The 19,106-nt window shown below is 33.7% G+C and overlaps 1 protein-coding gene across 1 annotated transcript in view; it reads left to right on the top strand.

The window, feature by feature from the left end:
- The window catches only part of VPS50 (VPS50 subunit of EARP/GARPII complex), a 124,030-nt gene that overhangs the window by 35,896 nt on the left and 69,028 nt on the right, over window positions 1–19,106 (top strand). The window contains 3 exon segments of the mRNA XM_008686241.2: window positions 1,885–1,927; window positions 3,449–3,547; window positions 4,953–5,093. Coding sequence (XP_008684463.2) covers window positions 1,885–1,927; window positions 3,449–3,547; window positions 4,953–5,093 — 283 coding nt within the window.

The following is a 19,106-nucleotide window of genomic DNA, read 5'->3' as shown; positions in this document are numbered from 1 at the left end:
GGACTCTGGTAAAATTTTCTCCCATTGGTTTTTTTGTTTTGTTTTTCCCTTGAGTGCTGGTATGTTTTCATATTATGGACACTAAATTGTGTACTTGGACCCTCCCTATTTGTTTTGGCTGCTAGGACCTTGAGAGTCAAGTTCATGACAGATAACAGTTGTAAAAAATATCTTGTATAATTATACCTTTCACTTGTTCTATTTTATTTTAGTTTGCCTTAATTTTTTTTGTTAAAATATTTTCTCTATGCTTGTATTTATTTTGTTAGATATCACAGATCGTTTTCAGTAATGGAATACTATAATTTAAGTAATGTCACTTCTGGTTTTTAATTTTTTTTAACTGACCCAGGGAAAATTGAAGAAAATCAGATTCAACTACATATCCTAAGTGTATAGTAAATATATTTTTACAAAGTGAACATAGTTGTGTAGTTACATCCCAGAAATGCAAATAGAACATTTCTGTTAACTCAGAAGCTTCCTTCATACCCAATCTCAGTCCTTATTCTCCCAAGGTAACCTAACCAGTGTTCTAACTTCTGTCACTAAGGTTAGTTTTGCCAGGTTTGAACTTTATATAAATGTTATCATGTAGTGATTCCTATATAGTGGACTTCTTTTGTCAATTTGTTTTTGAGATTCAGGTGATATATTTTCATTGCTGTAGTATTTCATCATATAAATATATCACACTTTATCCATTTAATTATTCATAGACAATTGTGTTGCCTTAAATTTTGCCTGTTACAAGTAATGCTGCAAAGGTTGTTTAAGCATTTCTGTAAGATATGTATCTAGGACTCCTGGAATATAGAGTAAATGTATGTTGAGTTTCAGTAGACGTTACAGTTTTTCAAAGAGGTTTATCAATTTCCTCCAACATTGAATTCAGTGTTCCATTTGTTCTGCATCCTTGCCAACATTTGTTGTCATTTTTTTTTAACCTTTAAAAAATATTTTTAACCATTCTGGTTGTTATGTTCTTATTGTAGTTTCAATTTGCATTTCCTGAATGCCTACTTGGAGTGCCTATTTTTTGTCAATTGGCCAATTAGGCATCTCCTTTGTCAAGTATCTGTTCAAGCCTTTTGCCCTTTAGTTTTATTCTTTTTCTGTTGATCCGTTTATGTATTCTTCTGTTTGTACTACACTATCTTATTGCTGTGACTTTATTACCTTTACCTTAATTTTAGTAAATGTCCTCCAACATTGTTCTTCAAGATATTCCTGCCTATTATTAATCATTTGAATTTCCACATAAGTTTTAGAAGCAGCTTGACAGTTTCCATACATACACAGAAAGAAAAACCTGCTGAAGTTTTAATTAAAATTTCAGTTATTTTAGATCATTTTGGTGAGAACTGATATCCTAATGATATTGAAAGTTATAGTTTGTTTCCACAGTATTTCAGTCTTCTTTATTTTAGCTCAGTTTTGTATTGTCTATTTTTTTTTAGATTTATTCCTAGGTATTTGGTTTTTTGAAATGGTATTTTAAAAATTTTCATTGTCTAATTCTTTGTTCTTGGTATATAGGAAATTGATTTTACTTTTGAAATTTTACTTTTTATCTATATTATACTTTTTAATCTTTAAAACTTGCTATCAATTTGGAATTCTTGAATTCTTAGTTTTTGTCTATCGATTCGTTAGGAGTTTCTATCTATACAATTCTGTTGCTGCCAGTTATGACTCTTTTATTCTTTTTTAATTCTTTTCTTTTTATTTTTCTTGCTTTATTGCACTGTCTGTAGAGTCAGCATATCTTACCACTTATACTATTTATCTGTGAATTTATGAATTATTTATTCAGCTAGAGTGTATTTATTGAGCACTTTGTCTCTTTTAGAGAGTCACATATAGCTCTGTTTTATTTGATAGTGAATTGAATTCAAAGCTTCAAGATACTTTGGAACAAATTGAGGTAAGGATTACTTCGTAAGTTAAGTGGTTTTCTCTTCTCAGAGGTTTTTGAATAGTACATATGCATCTTATGTTTTGATTTTTGTGTTATTACCAGTGTTCTAGATCACAGCACTTTATTGTTTTTCTTTTATTTGGGATATCTGTGCATGGTCGAGTTAATGTTCATCTTCTTGTAAACTCAATAATACTTTTGGAGTTATGGGATTTGAAAATGGTATTTTGTATCTGAAAACAACCATATCTAGAAAAATCCCAAAACTGTTAGTCATAGATATGTTTTCATGTAAATTATAGCCAAAATATTTACCATGTATTAATTATTTTTGATTATTAACTTTTTTAGTTCAGTGAGTTGATTTAAATAAGAATAATTATTGGCTGATGAGCCCTCCTAAATTCCTAAACCTTCTAATATTTCATACAGTTCATTGAAAACGTAGAAATGGAAAGGAAAAGATATGTCATTATGAGCATGCAGTATTACTTTTCCTCCTAGATTTATTCAGAGTTCATCTCTTGGCAATCTTTGCAAAGCAGGGTATTCATTTTAATAAATGTAATAAGAATTGTTATTTTCTGGTATTTTAGTTTATCATTTTTCTGATGAGAGTACTTAACAAAAATTGAGGCTGGACTTTCAAACAACCTTTTGTGAAAGTAGGTTTACATCATAAATGCAATTATTTACCAATTGGAAGAGTGGCATGTTTATTTGTTAAACATGTTTATGTTTATTTGATAAACATAAAGATGATACTTTGAAAATCCTTTAAGTAAACAATCACTTGAATATTGAGGACTTACTTTTGAAAGCTCAGTATTTCTTCACTCTCAACATGCAATATTATTCTGTTGATTTGATAAACATAAAGATGATACTTTGAAAATCCTTTAAGTAAACAATCACTTGAATATTGAGGACTTACTTTTGAAAGCTCAGTATTTCTTCACTCTCAATATGCAATATTATTCTGTACTTATGTAGAGAATCATTTTATTTTGAAATGAAATCATTGAAATAGAAATCCTTAAACAAAGGGGGCGCATTTAGATATAAAAGTACATATCTTGAGGTATGTAGGTCAATGTAGTTTTGTTGAGAATTACTTTTCAGTGATTGTAGAAGGACTGTTATTATATTTTAATAGTCCTACAAATTCAGTTCATGTAATTGTAAGATTTTAGCAGGTGCTTGAGGAAATGTAACCTAAAAATAAAAAATAAAATTCTTTTAGTAACTCTTATGCTTATTTTGTATCCCTTGAAACACTAGGCATGGGTCTTTAGATTACTCCTATTTTAATGACATCTTAGTAAACTTGATTATAGTTGGTAATACATGAGAATTACAATCTATTTATATTTTTATTTAAATTTGTTTTTGACTCCTAAATCTAGTGTGATAGTAAATGTCTTTAGATATTAATTAAAAATGAAAAATTAGTCTTAGTACTTTCTTATCATTGCCTTGAAAACTTAATTCCTTAATTGCTTCTTGCCTCTTGTTTTAATTCCATAGGAACAGTTGGATGTAGCTCTTTCCAAAATCTGCAAGAATTTTGATATTAACCATTACACCAAGGTTCAGCAAGCTTATCGACTTCTTGGAAAAACACAGGTTGGTTTTGAAAGAATGTTTGCTTTTTTCTTAAACAGGAATCTGTTGATCCTTATGAATGCTCAAGCCTGAATATAACTAATGTCCTATCCTTAAAATGTTTCATTAAACAAAGTAAATTTTTATGCCATATTAACATAGGTTCCTATAGTCTGAGCGTATGGAGTGTGATTAAAACATGACAGAAGTTTGTTTTGAGCTATGAAGTGTTTGTCAGATTTAATATTTTCACAATTTTATGTAGTTTTTCTTTAAAAAAGTGTTATAAAAGATAATTCCGTTGGAGGGGTTGTGTAGTCTTTTACCTCAGTTCTTGGTCCTGAATGAAAACTTCTTAATTTGTTTCCCTGGAAGTGGTATGTAAACTTTTGTGTAGTGTGTATGTTTATCTATAAAGCAGCTCCATTTCATTTATCAGATTTTTCAAAGGATTCTCTTGCTCTCTGAATGACCTCGCTACTCCCACGTTGCGTGGCTTTACATTCTCTTACTGCTCAAACGCTTCCTTGAAAAATTTGCAGCAAGGGTAATTGTTTGAAAGTTAGTTGTACCTTCCATATGTACAGGATTATACATTCATCTATAAAACAGCTAAATGTGGTAGATGTAAATGTTTTCTTTCCTTAAATAGTCTCTTCTCTTAGAAGGAGATCTAAGAATTTACCAAACCATTGAATCTGTTTACATTTTAAAGTCTAAATAAAGAAATTTGGTTGTCTACTATACTTAATTAATTTGCACCTTAAGCTGCCAAGGAGAAATTACATGATGATAGACACTTGGTAATTTTGGACATGTTTAAAGACCTTTGAAAATATGATTATAACTTCTAATTATTCTCATTAGACTAATTCTTTTACTCATTAAATATTTAGTAGCCCCTACTGTGCGCATTGCTCCAGGCACCTCGATACGGGCCCTCATCTATCTTCTAGTAAGGGAAGCTAACATTAAAGAAATAAATGGACGGGGTGTTGGGTTGTAACAAGTGCCATAAAGAATTGTATATCTGGGTGAGTAGATAGAGTCATGGAAGGTACTGATTTATACAGGGTAGTCGGGAAGGGGTTCTCTGAGAAGGTGACCATTGAGAAACATCCTGAACAATGTAAGGGATTCAAAGGTGTGATTATACATGACATGTCTAAAAAAGAGCATGATGGATACCAATCATAAATACGAAGCAACAGAGCAGTGTTCACGATTCAGATTTATTTTTAGGGATATGATGTTTTGGTTATTTGAAGGGTTATTTGCAAATAACAGTACAATTAAAATTTTATGAATAATAGTGATTTTTTAATGTATCTATAGTTGGTAAAGATTTTTCCTATTTTCAAATCCTTTGAAATTTATTTATTTTAATAACATGAAATTATGTTGTATGTTTTTTTTCTTTCCACAGACAGCAATGGATCAACTTCACATGCACTTCACTCAAGCCATTCATAATACTGTGTTTCAAGTTGTTCTTGGTTATGTGGAACTATGTTCAGGAAACACAGATACAAAATTCCAAAAGCTGCAATATAAGGATCTCTGTACAGTATGTAGTAACTTAATGCTATTCATATTGCCTCTCTTTTAGTTTTTAAATTCATATTCTTTTTCATTGCATCTATTATTTGAAGATCCTACTGACCTAGAAAGAAATATGTTTGCCAAAGCCATTTTTTCTCTCATATTGTTCTTTTTCTCATAATGGAAGATTCAGTCACACAAATGGTAAAGGTTGATGAGATGGTACAGATTGATGGAGTGCAGTTGCTTCTAAATGGACTCTTTACTCTGTCATAGCTTCTTTTACCCTTTTTTCTCAGGCTCTTAATTCTCTTCTGTGATTGCATCTAAGGTTCTTCTAAGCAATCATCTTAGCTGGTTTCCTGTATACACTTTCAGTCAGTCTTTCTGTGTGTATAAATGCTGTTTCTGTCAGGTTTGTAACCAATTTCTTTTCATTCTTAAAGAAACAGAGGTCTGTAGGTAATATAACCACAGGGAGAAGTGAACTGAGTTGGGCTCTGTTTTAGAATTGGTCCTGTTGATGGATTAATGTAGGGTGTGAGGAAAAGAGAATGATGAACAACTGGGGGAACAGTGAGTGGTGTCATTTGTGTTTACAAGGAAGACTGATATGTAGTGAGAGGCATGAATTCTGTTTGATAACTGTTAACATTCAAGGGGGCTGGTTGAGGAGGCAGTTGGATAAGAGAACTTATGGAGATGAGAGCTGAAGTGATAGAGTCATCAGAATCTAATTGTACTTAAAGCCATGATACTTGATAAGAAGACTGGGGAAAGGAGTGTAGATAGAGGGGCCCTTGGGCCTTGTGACATTCAGGGATTTGGTAAGGAGTAGAGGCCAGGAGAAGGGCCAGAGAGAGAGCAGCGAGCTGATGGGGGAAAAACTAGGAGATGGTGGAACAGCCTATGGAAGGGAGTATTTCAAAAAGAATTGACTGTAAACCTATGTCAGATGCTTCTGAGAGTCTGCATATGGTGATATTACTGAATTGACCACTTGATTTGACAATGTGGAGGTCATTGTTGACCTTGGTCTCTTTAATTCTGGCTCAAGAATGTTCTGTGTCTCTCACTGGAGACATTCTTGAATTATTTGTAACATCAACTCAGAAAATAACAGTTCTAGAAAGTGGATATGTATTCTCTACTGTAATTATGTCCAGGAATTAGTATAAAATTAAGCTAACCTTCATTCTTTAGTGAGTTTGTCAGAAGTGCAGGTTATATATGTTCATTGGGATCTGGAGAAATCTTTCTTGAGTTATAATAAATATTTCAGGATAATGTGATTATATATGATAGATGAAGGATTAAGTTAATAATGACAGTGGATGTTTGTTAATATAGCTAAAAAATGTCTTTTTAAAATCATTTCATAAATCATGAGGACTCTTTCACAAATTTAATGATTATTAAAGTGCGATATAGTTGCATAATTTTATTTTTGAATATCCAGTTTTAAGTACAGCCATCATTTGTTAAATTTCAGTGATTTTGAAATGTGTTGTTGTCCTTATTCATATATTTTCTTAGGTTGATAGTATATTTTTTAAATTAAATATATAAGCAGTCAATTTCATTTTTTGATACTATTAGTGTTGCTGTCATGAAGAAGATGATTTAAATGGTGAAGGAATTTATTACAAGTTAGTGATTTCTCTATTACAGCAGAAAAATAACTTTTAATAATTAAAACAAACATTTTTAAAAAATTAGGCTTTTGTCCTTCAATCTACTTTGGTTAAATCTGGTGTGTGTTTGTGTATGTGCATAGTGTACTTTGTTACCATTAAACTTTTATATGTTTTTGAAAGTCAAAGACATATTTGTGCTCCTGGATCTTGAGAAAATCTTCTGTACATTTATGTAATACTATGCTGAAAGTTGTACTTATAAATGTTTATGAACAAAAATTTGTGCTTTAAGTGTTTACCATAGGTTTTTTTGGGGGGAGAGTTTCTTTCACTTTTTTCCTTAAAGCTAACTTTTGAAGTAGCTGTATGTATACTTAAATTATCAGATAACAAAGTGTTTATCTTTCTTGATTTTGAGTTAATGCTTGTTAAAATTACTACAAGAAACATCTGGTAATTCTTTATAAAATTATCCATCTCTGTGTGATAGTAGTGAGGTATATATAATTAAATTAAGGAAATAAATGAGTTATTGGTATACTAGAGCTTAGTCATAGAACCCTCCCACCCAGAACAGCCGGCACATGTGTTATTATTCACCCAGTGCAGTTATACACTTCTGGTTTATAGTCAAGCTGTGCTAAAACATTCGTTGAAGGAGTTTTGAAGTGGTGAGAATAGTAGCAAACGTTGATGATGGCTTCATGGAGGAATTTCGTTTGAGGAAAGGATTTAACAGAATTAGGTATGGTGGGCTCTTTATGTTGAGAGAACAGGCTTAGGCTTGCTGAATAACGAGGTGAAGCATGGGATGCATTTTAAGATGGCCCATTTTCTTTGGCACAATTCTCAATAAAAAAATTAAAGTTCAGAAATTACCTCAGGCCTCTTAGAAGTATTTAAGTCAGTGCTGCCACAGGCACACAGGGATGTGGCTATCTCTTTGAAACCTAAGTTTTAATTTGTTTTATAATATCGAATTCTATTTGACCTGTTTAAGCCAGGGAAGATTAGGAAGAAATTATTTCTCATCAGATTTGTTTATTTATTAGTTTAATGAAAAGATGTGACCTTTTAGTAACTGAGTTCTATGAATGAAGCTGATTAGCTCAGGAGAGGAAAAATGGAAGCAACCCTTAGAAATTTAATAAATAAACTGATGAAAGGAAATTTCAATATGTTTTCCTGGTGAGAACACATATAAAGGATCTGGAATGGCACAGCTCAGGCAAGGGAGATGATTTGTGAAGGAGTCTTGTAGTAGAATGAATGTAAGGTTCTTGATTTTTCAATATGTAGCATTTGGGAATCATTTTAGCCCTGATTAAAAGTAACTGAGAATACTTACTGAGGATGTGCTAGTGGGAGAGTGTATGTGGCAATGGAACGTCAGGTAAGAAAGAAGCAGCAGAGCCCTCAGGAGATGTGTGAGGTGTTGACCGATAGATTTTAGAAATGAGAAGAAAGAGTTCAGGCATTTGGGCAATTGGTTTTCTCTGTATAACAACAATATTTTGAAGGAAGTCCTTAATCATAGAGTTTAAATATAACATTAAAAAATGAAATACATGAAAGTATACTCATCAGAGTTGAGAGAGGGATGGAGTTCCTATAAACAGGAACAATTGTGTTTCCTTTAAGTGGAAAGGGATTGGAAATGAAGAGTCTAATCATCTGCTTGCCCTTGTTCATAGTATTATTTTAAACCACTCATATCTGTCTATTACTAAATGGGCTAGAATGAAATTGAACTAAATCTTTTGATATCTCTTGATACAAAGAAATCCGGGGCAAAATTAGTGTTCTGTTTCTATTTACTCTGGTAAACCGAGAACTTCAGAGTTCTTAAGGGCGGCAGCATCCTACCCCATTATGACATTTCTGCCATTTGTGTCCTGTCAGCCATTGCTCCGAGTTTAAAAGTTTAGTTGGTTTTGAGCTTTTTGAAATTATTTTGTAATTGAATATACTTACTTTTCTTTCTTTACTAAACAATGTTTTCTGAATGATTTAATTAGAAGCACAATTTTTCTTTTTATAGTATATCTTTCAGTCTGGTTTTCCTGTTTTTCTTGAATGTTTTGGCGTACAGTTGTTAGATAAGTAATTTAGGCTCTTTTAAAAATGTGTACATTATTTTGAAGCACAAATAAATGACTAATACTTAGCAAAATTTTCAAATGAGAATTAAACCTCATTCATTTCTAGAAAGGGCCAATGTAAAGGGGCTTAGTGGTCATTTTATTTACTTTAAAAAATTAAGCCTTGTTTGTGATTGCATGAACGTTGATGTACCCCTACATGTTGATACCAGTCTGTGGAGAGATTTATAGACACCAAGTGGATGCTCTTTATTTAATGACCTTGCAGAGAAACTTGTTGTAGGTCATTTGAAAGTTTATGAAGTATGCATCGGTTTAAAAAAAAATTTACAACCTTCTTTGGCAGGCTGTTGGATTTCCCTGGGAAGCTTATATTAAGATGTTAATTAGGATGTTATTGATTAATTTTATGATAATAGAGCTGGCTAAAGCTTGCTGAAGTTTTCCCATTTTTCAGTTTTTCATTTCCAAGTGAGCTTAATGAGTTTTGCGTTCTGTTTTTGAAATAAACTTGATAATGTAGTAATAACTTTGGTGGAAAATGGAGTTTTTTAGAAAAAACTTTTTGAAATCATTTCAGTTTATGTTTTCTCAGAGTCTGGCACATTGGAGGTGTTTAATAAATATTTCTTGAGTAAATTGGATTGCCCTCTTTGTCTCTAATTGGTATGGTGTTGACACAGTTCAAATTTATGTTAAGTATGAGGGAAAGAAAACCAACATTTTACACCTTTTGTGTTCCAGGTACTTCTTTTTTTTTTTTAAGATTTTATTTATTTTAGAAGGGGGGGGTTGTGGAGTGGAGGGGCAGAGGGAGAGAATCTCAAACAGACTCCGAGCAGAGCACAGAGCCTGACTTGGGGCTTGATCTCACGACCCTGAGATCAGGCCCTGAGCTGAAATAAAGAATTGGACACTCAGCTGACTGAGCCACCCAGGCACTTCTGTGCCATGTACTTTTACAGATGCTTTAGGTGCATACATCATAGAAAGACAAACTGACAGCTGGTCTAACGTTCTGTTCTTCTAGGCTTTAACATTTTTATTCTTATAAGTAATATCTCTTGATACTGGATTCAGTGTCAGGGGTTTAGTAAATATCTTTAGTAAGATCTCTGTTGAACATATAGTTTATTTTGATGTTCATATAGAAACCTAAAGACAAATTCCTCTTTTTAGTCAAAAACATGTTTCTAGTCCCAAATTCTCAGGGCATTTTTTGTTATGAAGAATATACTGTCTCTCATCAAACAATCTTGTTTTTGCTTCTCTATAGAATGAACTGCCTCCTTATCCTTTTGCTGACTGTTTTCTGACTTAAACTAGTTCTGTATTTATATGTTCTTACATTATTTAGAGTCTTTATAGAGTTAGACGGAATGTAGATTGTATAAATAGTTGCACGAATTAAGCAATCATTAATTAACGTAATGTTTACTCTTAAAAATATGCGTTTGAAATCCTACAAGTAAAACATTAATTGTAGAAAAATACACATAAGCAAAAAGAAGAAAATAAGAATTAATATTTATGCATGCAAAGCTGGTTCTTTTAATGTGTATGTAAGCAAATAGTTTTTAAAAGTAAGATTATGCTGTACACACAGTTTCATAATATTTTTCCCACTTTCTATGTTATAAATAATTTTTCATTTCAGTAAATATGCTACCCACATAACTTTTAATAGCTTGACAGTATTTCAGTGTAAGATCTTATGGATTAATTATTAACCAGTTTCCTCTTCTTAGATATTTATTTTATTTCTAGCTTTTGTCATTATGAACACTGTAGTAAATATTCTTAAAGCTAAATCTTTGCACACATCTTTATTTAGGATAAGCGATGAGAAATGAAATTGCATTGTCAGAGGCTTTGCATTTATAAGGCTCTTGGTTCATTTTTCCGAAATTGCCCTCCAGAAAGTGTGTTTCAATTTATACTCATCAGTGATGTCTGCTTTTATCCCTTTCCCTGTACACATGAATGCTGATTATTTTGTATTTATTAGCTTAATTGTCAGATACCAGAAGGTAGCATATCAAGAATAATTTATGTTGTTTATCACTCAGGCATATTTAGGATGTGAAGGAAATTAAACTGGGACATTTAATTGATCGTTGGGGTTAATTTGGTTGACTTGTTGGATAGGTGAGTAGACCTTTTCTCTCTTCTTGGAAGCTACAAATTTGAACATTTGCTCAATGAGGTGTTTTCAATTCGAATAATAATACTATATACATTTACTTGAGTTGTTCCTCAGGTCACTTTTAGAATATTACAAAGAATAAAGCTGTCAGATTTATTATCACATATTTGTACCATCACCATGCATATATTTTCTTACATATGAATATATATTGATCTAAAGGATCTATGGAAGGCAAAACTATTTATTGTTAAGAGGAGGCTGCAAGTTTTGAGGGTCTTGGATTTCAACAGGCACACTGTCTGCTGCTGGGTCTTGGGGGTAGTAAGGAAATCTGAACAATGACAGGAGAGGAGGAGAGCATAGGGCAGGTGAAAGGAACCGTAGGTTGTCTGGGTAGGTTTAACTGGATTTTCCATGTGAAGATTTGGTTGTTTTCAGTGTTCTCTGGGACTGAGTGCCTCTGGAGTGCATGCTTTGGGCTGTAGTTTTCTGGGTAGCCAGTCTTCCCTCTTTGGCTGGAAACGGAGGGGTTTCCTGGTCACTTGAAACTGGCTCAGGTATGGCAAAGCCCCTGGCCTACCCAAGTCTAAGAACCTGTCAGTGTAGTGTAGACTGCTGGGAGGTGTGTGTGTGTGTGTGTGTGTGTGTGGTGTGGGGGAGGGTTGGGAGTAAATGTTGAAGAACCAACCTGTCTTTAGAGCGTGGCATGACTGCCAGCAGAAACAAAAAATAATTTACTGGTAGAAAGCCATTCTTGAGACCTATCAAGAAACCCTATTTTTAATTTGAAGGTGCTTTTACATTTAAAAACTGCTCTTTTTTTGGTGATAATCTCAGTTTAGGGGTTCACAGCATTTTATCATTTATAACTTTAAAAGATAAATTATGTAATTCTGATTACACCTGCTTTGCTTGTTTTATGTTTGTGTTTTTAAATAATGAGCGAATCTAGTTTGGTACGAGGAAAGTTTTGCTACAGTTTATGTGTATTGTCTTCGGAGAGTCATAGTGTTTATTTTTTCATTTTATTTTTTTTTAAAAGATTTTATTCACTTATTTGAGAGAGAAAGAGAGACAGAAATAGTGACAGAGAGCATGAGTGGGGAGGAGAGGGAGAAGCAGGCTCCCCGCTGATCAGGGAGCCCGACATAGGGCTCGATCCCAGGACCCTGGGATCATGACCTGAGCTGAAGGCAGATGCTTAACTGACGGAGCCGCACAGCCACCCGAGTCATAATGTTTAAAGCTTCATAGAGAATGTAGGTTATTTGCTTTATCCCTAAGGGTGTTTAGATCAATGAAGCAGTATTATAGCATCATGACCAAGTAAGTCACAAAGTTGGGCCCCAAGCCCAAACGTGTGCTACCCACTCCACTATACTGTGCACATCTCTGGCTTCCAATGGCTAGAAAGTACTGAAGATGTTCATATTTTGTACAGCTTGGCCCTTACAGAAGTAATTAGAGCTTGGAGAGATCTTGTAATTGCTTGGCCCAGCCACTTATATAGGTCGAGAGGTCAGCCTCCCCAGAGGTGTTTTTGGCTCCTGGGCCTAGTGCTGTTTGGATCTGCAGCATACTTCCTGAAGCCTCCCAGACAAGCAGTGGTCCTCCCCACCAGTTTCTGGTGATAGAGCTCACAGTGCTAACAGCATTCATCTAAAGGTACTGCTAACTCTTTGTTGTTTTTTGAAATCCATCTATCAGCGTGTGTATGAAGTTGGGGATGGGGGATGGCAGCGCTGGGAGTTTTGGATCCCTGTGAGGATGCCAAGACATCTGTTCCCTTTATGTTTGTCAGGATGTGATTAGAGTGCTAAATCAAAGAACAAAAAACACCTTAAGGATACTACTAAGAATTTTTATTTTGACGTTGTAATCTAAAAATCATCTTCCTGAAATTCGTGTAGGAATTTGGTAATAGAGATTTCTGATAAGCATAAAAGCAAATTAATAAGAATTAAAAAGCTAAATCTAGAAGTCTCCTTTTTTCATATTTACCACTTAGCTCTGCACTTAAGCAACTTTTAAAAGATGGTATTTTTTTTCATTGTGTGCTTCAAATTGGGAAAGGCTGCTCATATTCATTTCACGTTCTTTGAAAATGGCCTCTAGATTCTTTTTGTTTGTTTATAATTAAGGCTGAGATGTTGCTGGTTTTACTAAGCTAATTTCATCCTTTTTATTTTAGCAGGTAGGTTGGTTGAAGTAGATAAATAGCAGAAATGGAAGGTGCAAAGTGTTACTCTTAGCTGACAATGATGAAATAAGATATCATATCTGTGGATTTTTTTAAGATTTTATTTATTTATTTGACAGCGATAGAGACAGCCAGCGAGAGAGGAAACACAAGCAGGGGGAGTGGGAGAGGAAGAAGCAGGCTCATAGCGGAAGAGCCTGATGTGGGGCTTGATCCCATAACGCCGGGATCACGCCCTGAGCCGAAGGCAGACTCTTAACTGCTGTGCCACCCAGGCGCCCCATATCTGTGGATTTTTTAAAGTGTTAATCAAAATTTGATTAAGATGCATATTTTGATGTTTGAATAGTGAAGCGTAGTGGAAATGCTATGTTGGACTTTTTACATTATAACATCCAGATTTGTGAATATTCTCTAAATCCTGCCCCTTAGAATATTTGTTACCTTTTATAATCCTCAGAGATACTAGACATGTATGTTATCTGTATAGAGGTTGTGGATTTTTAAAAAAATTATATTACTTAAAGTATTCTTTTCTGCATGTTTTTTGAGACATTTCTAAAATACTGTCCTTTTTTTCTTTTCCGCTCACCTCACAACTTTTGCTGGATATGTTGACACTACTGGCTTTCAGACAAAGAATGGCAATGGAGAATAGCCCTAGAACACAGAAAAATATTTGATAATTAAATTTCTATTTCCCATATATTCTTAATTTTTAAAACAGAATTTAAAGACATGTTGTTTTAGTACTTTGGGGTGTCTCACTGTGAATATTTTCTAAATGGATCAATTCAAGACTTTCATCACTATTTATAGGTGATATGAACATGGAACTGGAATTACACTGTGGCAGTCCCCTGCCTTAGTATTTCTGGTCTTATCCTGAATGAATTGTCCCTTAATTGGGACTTGAACTGAGATGGAAGTTTTAGGTATTTAGTAATTAGTGGGTGGATTAAACTTGTAATGAGGTAGGCAGATCCAGGAATCTCTAGTACTGTTTTATGAAAGGTGAAACTTCAGTCCCCAGTGGTTTTGTTGTGTAAGGGCATGTGACCCCTATGTTGCGGAAATAGTGCAGGCTGAGCCCAGGGCTTCTAGTTCCTTCTGTAGGCCTCTTTCTATTATGCCCTGCTGGCGTGAGAAAGAATAGATGTCTGAGTGGAAGTTTCAATGGGCTGTTAATTCAGAAACTCAAATTCGCTTCTTGACCTTTTATTTTTTGGTTACTTATGCAATTATTTGCTTTATATGCTGGTTTCTTTGAATTTCTTTTGTTATAGTTATGATTTACCCATGTCCATGTGATAAGATTCTCTACTTAAAATTTAGAGGTGATTTTTGTAAATTGATGAGAGAACACTAATTGCAAATGATTTTAGTAATAAGGTGTTAAAAGCATGAGAAGCATTTGTTGCTATGAGAGTTGACATCAGTTGGTTGCATGGTACAGAGGAAAGTGGTTTTTGGAGTCCAGTTTTAAAATGAAATGACTCTTTTAACTTATTGCCAGTATGGTCTTCATCTGCAGAAGTTAACACATCTGGGCTTAAATGTATTGAAAACAATATTTTTTATCTATTCCACCTTGCCCTCTTTCCTTAAACTATTTACTGTATATGTATTTAGTACAATGAATCTCTACATTTGTTTCTATTTTAGAATATAAATTTAGGCAAGAATCATCTTGTTATCTGGTGCTCAGTACATCATAGTTTTATTTGTGAAGATAATGCAGTTTGTGTTCTTTTGGAAGACTTTCAGGCGTGTGCAGTGGTTTAGCTAGATTTGTGAATTATTTACACTTGTATCCGTTTGGTGAGAAAAAACTTGCTGTAACTTCAGTAATTTCAACTTTTTTTGGAAAAGAGTTTACATATACATCTTTGTATCTCATCCAAACCCATTACATTTCAACAAATCATCAAGAGGTAACATAGTAAAGAATCTCCTTTTCCTCAAATAAATAGGCAAATAATGTAGCTAGACTGTGGCTGGGTAGAAAATAGAAGGTAGTAGTAGTTCTAAGGTTCAATTTTCTGGTTTGTTAAACTGTCACAAGTATAATAAAAATTAATTGGTGAACTATAACACAGTTATTTGTATAGTTGTAATTTTTCTTTGGGAAGAAATAAGACTAACACTGTCTTCCTTTTATCTACCCGAAAGAATGTTGGGAAATAATTAGATTAAATTTATTTGCATGAACTTATGTAAAGTTGAGTTTATGAAGGTGAAAAAAAATTGTCTTGTAAAAGAGTACCTTTATTCAGGTGAACGATTGCTGAGTTACAGCCCAGAACTTTTTTGTAATTTTTTTTCTTCTCTTTGCCCTCTGCTTTTAGCTTTTTCCTGACCTTGTGCATCAATATCAAGTTTTTATTACATGTGTCTGCTATAAGAGATATGTAATGGTGGGATAAAAATAAACCAAGGAGGGAAAAAAATCAAGACTGGTTCATTGTAAAGGTGGTAATTACAAAAATAAACATGAAATGTAAACATAAGAAATTACTCCAAATTATGGCTTAAGTATGAAAAAATATTTTATATTAATCTCTGCAAGCCATGTGTAAATCTGGATGGTCGTTCTAATTCTTCTGTGAATACGTACTTATAGCCAATGTGGTATATTTAGAGAAGTGTCCCTTCTTACATTTCTTTCATTTCGTCCCCAACCTCACCTTGTAAAGGTACCTAACTTCAGTGTTTTCTTGTTTATCTTCCCTCTGTTTATTTTTGTGATCTCAGATATATGCATCAAATTTTTTCTATTTATGATATATATATAATTTTAAATATATATATTTTATATATATGGTACATATAACATATATTATACATATAATTTAAAATTTTTCCCTTTCTCATATATGTATGTCATGAAGGGGAAGTTTTAAAAAATTTTAATTCCAATATTGTTAACTTGCAGTGTGTTATTAGTTTCAGATGTACAATATAGTGATTCAGCAATTCAATACATTACTTGGTACTCATCAAGATAAGTGTACTCTTTTTTCTTTTTTCTTTTTTTTTTTTTGAGAGCAAGAGAGCATGAACGGGGGGTGGGGGGAGAGGGAGAGGGAGAGAGAATCTATTGCAGGCTCAATCTCATGACCTGAGCCAAAGAGTCGGGTGCTTAACTGACTGAGCCACCCAGGCTCCCCCAAGATAAATGTACTCTTAATCCCCTTCACCTATTTTACCCATCCCCTTACCTACCTCCCATCCTGGATGGAGCTTGAGAATATAATGCTAAGTGAAATATGTCTGTCAGAGAAAAAATTTATGTGGACTTTTAGAAACAAAACAAATGAACAAAGTTAAAAAAAAGAGACAAACCAAAAAACAGACTCTTAACTATAGAGAACAAACAGATGGTTACCAGGAGAAATTTTTTTTAATTAAAAAAGTGTAAATATGCATGTATCAGCTTATTATTTTTCATAGTTGTGTAGTACTCTTTTGTGTGTATGAACAGTAGTTTATTCAGCCAGTCTCCTGTTTGGACATTTAGATAGATTCCAGTATTTCACAGTTACAAATAATCCTTCACAATGAGTAACTCTGTGCATATACAGTTTCGCATTGTTTGAGTTGTATCTTCAGGATAAATTCCTAGAAGTAGGATTCCTGGGTCAAAGGGAATATACACATGTAGTTTTGTTAAACAATGCCAAATTCCCTCGTATAGGGTTGTATCATTTTTCATTCCCACCAGCAATGTATGATAATGGGTGCTTTTTCACAGCCTTGACAACAGAATATATAGAGTGTCAAAGATAAACAAAGCCAAATATTAAATTAAAGTTGTATGGACAGATTTTAGCCAGTAACATGCTATCGAAATAGGGAAAAGAATCCGGTGTGAATGAGGCTCAACTTCCATTTGTACAGAGGTGACTGGGCATTTTAAAGGGAGGGGGATGAGGTGGGGCTCAGAGTCAGGGATTGAAAAATTACAGAGAACAGGAAGTGGTGGTTAGTCCCTGTGAAGTCCATCTGTGTTTGCTAACTGGGGCTTACTTAAGTTAGACTCCCATTCTCTCCCTCAGAGGCTGGGAGATAGGGGCCCTATCTTCAGTTGTTGGCTGGAACAGACAGTAAATTCTTTTGGCAGGCTTGAGTTTTCTCAGGGAGGCACTTTAACGGGGACTAGGGTCAGCCTAGGGATGCAGCCTTGAGCTGTTAGAAACTATGTTAGTGTTTTGTTCAAGTCTTTATAGGCCAAGAATGAGGACTGGCTGAGAAGAGAGCTTAGAGGATCTTGGCTAGATCTTACCTAAGTCAAGGAGAGTATTTTTGTTAACGGTCAGCTTTAAAATTCTCACCAATCTGATGAGTGAGAATTTGTGTCTTATTGTAGCTTTAATGTACATTTGCCCTATTAATGAGTGACGTTGGACATGTTTTCTTAGGTTTAATGGCCATTTTTGTATCTCGATTTGTACAGTTTGCTTGTGACTTCTTCCCATTCTTGTATAGGATGTTTGGTCTTTTTCTCCAAAACTTTTAAGAGTTCTTTATAAATGCAGGATATTGACTCTTTGTTGTGATATATGTTGTGAATATTTTTTCAGGTTTGTCATGTCTTTTGACTTTGCTTATGGTGTTTTGTTTTGCCATGTAAATTCTTTTTTAATGTACTAAAACATATCAGATTTTACATTTTACTACCTCTGAAGTTTGAGTCATAGTTAAAAAGCCTTTCCTTGTATCAAGTTGAGAAACGAATTAACTCAAGTTTTCTTCTAGTGCTAGTATAGTTTTATTTTTTGCATTTAGATCTCTTACCATTTGGAGCTTATTCTTGTGTATGGTATGAGGGGTGTATTGTTATTTGTATATATGAATGCTGTTGTTTTTTGCATTAATTTTATATCCTACTTTACTAAATTATTTTACTGAGTTAGTTATATTATTGATTCTCTAAGAATTATATTCTAGATATATTATGTCATTTGCAGATAGAAATAGTTTGATTTCTTCTTTTCCAGTTTATTTGCTTCTTCCTCTTTTCTCTAGTCTAATTGCATTGGCTAATACTTCCAGAACATTGTTAAATAGTGGTGGGGATAGTGGGCATCCTTGTCTTGTTCCTGACCACAGTGGGTATGCCTTAGTTTCCTTATCTTAAAGAAATATCCATCCATTTTTTTATAAGTTATTATTAGGAACAGCTGTTGAATTTGGTCAAAAAGTTTATTCCAGCTTCTATTAGGATAATCATTTGGTTTTTCTTGTTAGACTATTACTATGGTGAATTATATTAATAGATTTTGTTAGATTGAACCATTCTGCCATTCTTGGCACAAAGCCAACTTGGGTAGTCTGACTCCAGAGTTTAATAACTCCTTTATTTTACTACCTCCTAGTTGAGTTTCAGAGATTTGACATGCTTGCACAAAAGTGAACTGAGCCATACAAGTTCATGTTTTTATTAATTGCTTGATGAATGTTTTAATAAACATGGAACTTAGAGGCGGGAAAGATCATTATGGAGAGAAAAAATGTTTTGAAAGAGAGGGGACCACTACCAACCTGTGCTATCTTAAGCATCAATCACACCATAGCTATATTTGCTATGTAGCTTATTTCTACTAGCTGTTTACTTGGGAGGGCTTAATATATACCTGTCTTACTAGCCTTTCAGTGTTTTATCAACATGACTGGTTGTGGTAGATTGATTACAAAAGGAAGAAATGCTACAGAATCTCAAATGATGAAGCAAATGCTCCGTTATGACAGACAGAAAGCCTGCCAAATAGAATGGAGGCATCACTCTAACTGTGGGGAAAAAAGGGCAGAATGATAAGCTGGTAGTTTATACAAAGGACAGAGAGGAAAAAAATCTACTCACTTTCATTAGGGAGATTTGAGACTACATATTGTTTCATAGCCATGTTATGTAAAACATTATTTTTAAATGTTATTAATTGATACGAAA

The sequence above is a fragment of the Ursus maritimus genome, unplaced genomic scaffold (genome assembly GCF_017311325.1).
Source record: "Ursus maritimus isolate PB19 unplaced genomic scaffold, ASM1731132v1 scaffold_3, whole genome shotgun sequence".
Lineage (NCBI taxonomy): Eukaryota > Metazoa > Chordata > Mammalia > Carnivora > Ursidae > Ursus > Ursus maritimus.
Note: the sequence above shows the minus strand (reverse complement) of the source record. Positions and strands in the feature narration are given on the sequence as shown.